We start from the raw sequence: 5,706 nt of genomic DNA, 5'->3' as shown, positions 1-5,706 counted from the left end.
CCAGTACATGTGTGGCATATTTTGTCCCCAACACTGGAACTGACAGGAAGGGAAGAAGCCCTTTTTCTGGATTAAAGAATGAGATCACTGAACTTGCTCTGGGTCTCTGTCCTGGGGTCTGTCTGCACAAACCAGCACACTCCCTGGCATGTTCAGAACCTGAATTGGGTGATACTGCCCAGGGAAACATTGATCCATGGGTGGAAGGGAAAGAATATAGGAAGGTGGTGCTGTGTGGGTGAAAGATCAAGAGCAAGGAGGAGGGCTGCTGGAAGAAGAAACTTTATTTTTCTCATGGTGGAATTGAGGGAGTGATGATTCCATGGAGGGATATGTGGGGTTTGGAACCAGGGAGTTGTGAAGAGCTCCATAAGAAGACTTCATTGTTTTAGCATCTCAAACTCCAGAACAGAAGAGAGGATGTAAAGTGAGGGGAAGTTCAGAGGAGTGGGTCCATATTCCTTGCATCTTCCGATTGCTGCTCTTCTGTGGGTAAGACCCAACTCAGCAGCAGCCTCCAGAGCCATGGCAGCAGCCAGAGCCCCCAGAGGTATCACGCTCACAGCAGTCAGAGCTCTGGTGTCGGTGCCGACGGAAGAGATGGGGCCTGTGGTGGCTCAGACAACAGCCACCACCCCCAGAGCTAGAACCACAGCAGCCCCCAGAGCTGGGTCCACAGCAGGAAGAGACTGGAGGGGGACATGGAGCTGAGCACTGGGGAGGACACTTGGGGGTGCACTTGGGGGTGCACTTGGGAGGGGGCTGGCACTGCTGCTGGTTCTGCTGGCAGGACATCTCAGGAGAAGCTCAGTTAAACTGAGAGAAACAAAAAAGAAATCAGTACACAATCTCAAAAATTCATTAACCTTTGTCTTCTCCAGCTTTTATAAAAGCCTACTTTCTACAACTAGCTGGTTCATGAACCAGGCCCTACAATGGCACTTGAAAACTGCTATGGAGGAGAGCAAGCTTTAACAAATATCTCTCTCCTCTTCTACTTTGCTTCTATATGTATGTTGATCATCTTCCTACATGGGCTCAAAAGTCACCATGATATAAACCTTCTTGTCCCCAAAAGACACAATGTAATTTATTCAGTTTTAACCCTTAATCTCAAGGATGTCAAATGGATAAGACATATCCAAGGACATTTTTTCCCAAAGAATAAATTAGAACATGATGATACTTAGAACCAAGACCTGTAGGGGTTGCAGGACCCTTCATATCTCTCATCCTGAATGATTTCTTCCTTCTCCTTGCTTTCTTCTGCCCCTTCCTCCTCACACTCCTGTCCCCCTGCAGCCCCCTTTGCAAGCACTCACCTGGTCTGTGGAGGAGGCAGGAGCTGTCACTGTCAGAGAAGGAGACTGAGGAGCTCAGCACTGGAGCCCTTTTATCCTGGGCCCAGTGTCTTCCCGGGAGTGAGGCATAGCCCATGTATGCAGAGCAGTGACTTTCACAACCAGGGATGAGGTGACTGTTCTCACACTCACTGCCCTGGGGCTCTGGGATCTCCCTGCACAGGGCCATGAGGGACCCCAGAAGGGACAAACACCCAGATGTCTGCTCCCCAGGCCTGCTATAGGCCAGCCATTCCATCTGCATACATCCACTCATTTAGTAAGTCAGGAAATATGTATTGTCTATTTTTGGCCCAGAATTTTGCAAGAGATAATTTTCATAAAGACCAGCTGGGCTTCCTTGAGGATGTACATGTACAGAGTGCATTATAAATCAATTTACAATGTGCTGGACAAGGCTCTATGATCCGTGTGTGCCCCTAACAGCTCTTAGCTTACAATGTCATGGCCATTTACATGCCTGTCTGCTTTTCAAGAGGGAGAGTCTGCTGAGAACAGAATTTATACAGGATTTTATTCATCTCTATTTCTCCTGGAGTTCCATAAACAGAATAGGCATATAAGAAGAAAGGAGTTTGTGATTCTGACTAACTAAAGAATGACAAAGAGGCTGTGTTTCAGTATGCATGGTAGAGGCTTGTGACTCAGTCTCAGTTTATCTGGGGGACTCTAGAAGTACCTGGATGAGGACACACACTGGGTCAAATGTGACATGGAGATTACATTGAACTTTGCTTTTGAGAAAACTATGAATGTAGAAAATATTCAGATATATGAAATACATATTCTTGCATTGTTACCATATTTTAAATTAGAGGCAAGGAGACCTAATTAGGCATGTATGTGCTGTGTTCTACACTGGAATGGACACCCTACTAAGCACTTGAAATACTCATCCCTGCCTTGAAGGCTGTCACAGTCACTGCAGAAGACAGATGAGGAAATGTGTGACTTTGTTGTTAGACATAGGCCCTAGGTGCTAATGGAGCTCAAGGGAGGGCATGTAACTCAGACCAGAAAGAAACATGGTACCTAGTGATGCTATAGCAAGGACAAGTTCCTCATGGTCATCAGAACCAAAGAGAACTGGGGTACCAACATGTCCTTGATGCATAGCAGATGAAAAATAGAATGGATATTGCATAGGAGAGGTCAGCATTAAACTAAGAAAGAAAAAATACTTTTCAAAAGTCATTATTACTCAAGCAAAGAGAGTTCTAAGAAAAAGATGATCATCATTGTCAAATGCTCCAGTGAGCCCTTCTATTCGTCTGCTAGGAAATCAATGATGACCTCTGAGAAACCGATTTTGGAAGAGATGTGAGAGCAGAAGTCACTATTTAATTTATCTTCTGTTGAAGGAGCTTAATAAAGTATTAAATAATTGAGAAGTGAAAGACAACTTTATAAAGAATTAGAAACAACAGTTAGGAAAATCATCACTTTTTGAGATTTATCAAAACAAAAACTTAATATTTATTAAGACAGTATTCAACTGAGTGTGAAATGTGTGGAATTGATTGCAAGGACTTTATCTTTATATATTCAGCAAAGTCATGGATGATGTGGGTTGGGTTAGTTATGGAGGTTAGTTATAGAGGTTGGTTCAAAGAACTGGTATCATTGATGAAAGTGGCTATTTCATGGTGATGATGCTGATGTTAATATGAAGATAAGTTTGCTCATCGTGGTGATGGCAAAAGAACTGCACCTTGTGAAATAAGTGTGTTTCTGAGGGTTTTGTGTCACCTGAGAACAAAAAGTTATTTTCCTGTCCTAAGCCATTTATTTACACATATTAACTCATCTAATTTTCACAACAAGCCTATGACATGTGATTATGTTATCTTTTTTGACAGAACAGAACACTAAGAAAAGAAAAGTTAAAAACTCAAAGACACAGACTCGAACTTCATTGAGATGATACATGTCCCTAATGCATATACCTCACAAATGAGAGATTATTCTCAATAATGCAATAAAACAAATGATCTCTTTAAAATGAAATTATCAGTACTTCATAAAATATGTTCTTAAACATTTGCCTGAGTATCATTTATCCTAATGACACTTTAGCTTTTTCATTAGCCAATGAACACCCAAGAGATGGGGGGAAAGGATTACAAGAGAGAGAATAAAGCAAAATGTCTTCAATTTCTGAACTGAACAGATAAAAATGCTGTTCACCAAGTTGAAAATCAACAGAGAGGTGGTTTAATGAATGAAAGGGAATTATTTTTTAACTTTGAATTTAAGATGAGAATGGAACTCTTGATTGGTGAAATCTGAAAGACAATTAAATGAATCAATCTAAGGCTAGGAAAATGCAAATGGACTTTAAATATTGACCTGGGAGCTATGTAGCTAGAAAATATTTTCCATGTAACCACAATATTCCATTCTAGATACTAAAGAGATGACACCAGGCAAGATAACAAGGTTTGTAATCTCATGAAGTTTACATTTAAGTGGGAAGAAAACAACACACAAATAAGTAAATAAGAAACCATTTGTTGGTGATTAGGAAAATGAAAATAAAGCAGAGTGATGTGTTTGAGTAAGTTTTAAATGACAAGTAGGCTGTTTTAGATTTGGGGGTCAATGAAGTGCACTCTAGAAAAAGCTTCCTAAACATTGGCATGACAATGATAACTGATGTCACAAGAGTATCAGATTGCCCACCAGGGAGGAGGAGCAAGAGAAGAGAGGAGACCAGGCAGTAAAAGTCTCAGATACTGACAGGGGTCTGGCTTGTTCTTACTGTTTAAATGTGGGCAAGTTAGTTCACTTAACCAAACCTCAATTTTCTTATTTATAAAATTAATGGAAATCAAAATCATATATTTAAAGAGCTGTGAGAATCAAATGAGAACATTATAGAATTTACCAGTATCACATACTTTTTGGAAAATCAGAACCATGGGAGAAATCAGAATTCTTGGACCATGACACACTGTCATCATTTTCCCATGCATGACCCACTTAATTATTCATTTTGTTCATCTATCTGTTGAATAATTAATTTATTTATACATTTTACTACTGTAAACAGAACTGAGAACCCACTGAAATGAGTACTAAGATGTTGACAATATCCACCCTACCTCTAACCATGTGTTTCTACCCCACACACTGCACTCTGTTCTTTCCTATCCAAACTACTCATTATTCAAAAAGAAATTTTTTATCTATATCTCATTTTCCATTTATGTACTTATTTCCAACCATATGTACAACAGCCAAAAGTATATATTTTACTGTCATTTAACTTATAAAAGAGTATCTTGCTGCATGTAAGGCTCTGAGAGGTGCTTCTACTTATTTGTGCCAGGTGTGAGGCTTCAGTCCGCTGTTTGGAACGTTGAATCCCAGTCTGTGTGTGAATGTCTAACAATGTCTCAGCCACCTTCCAGTAAAAGAGCATTTGGCTTGCTTCCAGGTTTTTGTTGTTGGGTGCAGTACTAGTATTTTTTAATTCATCACTTAATATTAGCAGTTAGAAACATTATTATTATAATTATTAATAAAGATAGAGTGGATTAAATGTGGAAAAAACTCAAGTGTACCCACAGAGATGAACATCCTCAACCAGCGACTGGAAACCTAGAGTGGTCCTGTCTGCAGAATAGGACCTGCAGGATAGGTCCTATGCAAGTCTTTCTAGCAGGAGCCTGTGAGTGCACACTGGACAGCTGACCCACACTCCTAAGAAGGCTTCTATCTCCCAGCAGTGCAGGGATCCACTTCCTAACATGATCTATGGGGGTGCTGCTGACAAAATAAGCAAAAGGCAGGTAGGTTCAGGGAAAGACTTTTTAATTTTATAACTAGAAGAAAAGGGGGCCAGAAATATTTAGGAAAAAGCAGAAGGTCCCATTGGAAGATTTCAGTAGCTCCAACTGCAGGACACAGAAGACAGAAAATAAGAGTGGAGGAGCAGCAGGCTGCAGAGTAAGGGTCTTCCACACTTTGGTTCTTCCCATTCTGCTGTGGTAAGTCCTCAAGGTTGAGGTCAGCAGCAGCCCCTGGAGCAGTAATCAGATCCCCCAGACTGTTGGTGACTGCTACTGCCGCAGCAGTTAGAGGTGTGATGTCTGTGGCAGTGGGGTCTGTGGCGCCTGTGGTGACTCAGGCAGCAGCCGCCACCCCTAGAGCTGGAACCACAGCAACCACCAGAGCTGGGGCCACAGCAACCACCAGAGCTGGGGCCACAGCACGACGAGACTGGAGGAGGACATGGGGCTGGGCATGGGAGCGGGCACTTAGGTAGGCTCTTGGGGGGACATTTAGGGATAGGACACTTGGAAGGGGGCTGGCACTGCTGCTGACTTTGCTGGTAGGACAT

At 41.9% G+C, this 5,706-nt stretch overlaps 1 protein-coding gene across 1 annotated transcript; it reads right to left on the bottom strand.

Moving 5' to 3' along the window:
* Positions 1–283: 283 nt before the first annotated feature.
* Positions 284–5,706, bottom strand: LOC123833442 (late cornified envelope protein 2A-like). The gene is made up of 2 exons (XM_045861624.1): positions 5,525–5,706; positions 284–646 (listed from the first exon to the last, which is right to left on the bottom strand). The coding sequence occupies exons 1-2, from the start codon at positions 5,704–5,706 to the stop codon at positions 505–507; spliced, it is 324 nt and encodes a 107-aa protein (XP_045717580.1). The 3' UTR covers positions 284–504.

This window comes from Phyllostomus hastatus, unplaced genomic scaffold (genome assembly GCF_019186645.2).
Source record: "Phyllostomus hastatus isolate PE091 unplaced genomic scaffold, TTU_PhHast_1.1 phas_scaffold_216, whole genome shotgun sequence".
Taxonomy (NCBI): Eukaryota; Metazoa; Chordata; class Mammalia; order Chiroptera; family Phyllostomidae; genus Phyllostomus; species Phyllostomus hastatus.
This window is presented reverse-complemented; position numbering and strand designations above follow the sequence as displayed.

Bases quoted from the DNA above. Each gene is read 5' to 3' on its own strand.
- LOC123833442 (XM_045861624.1), bottom strand. From the start codon at position 5,706: ATGTCCTACCAGCAAAGTCAGCAGCAGTGCCAGCCCCCTTCCAAGTGT. The intron at 647-5,524 runs TGGTTCCAGCTC...CTGCTGTGGTTC, and splicing joins CCCAGCTCTGGTGGTTGCTG to TAGCTCTGGGGGTGGTGGCT.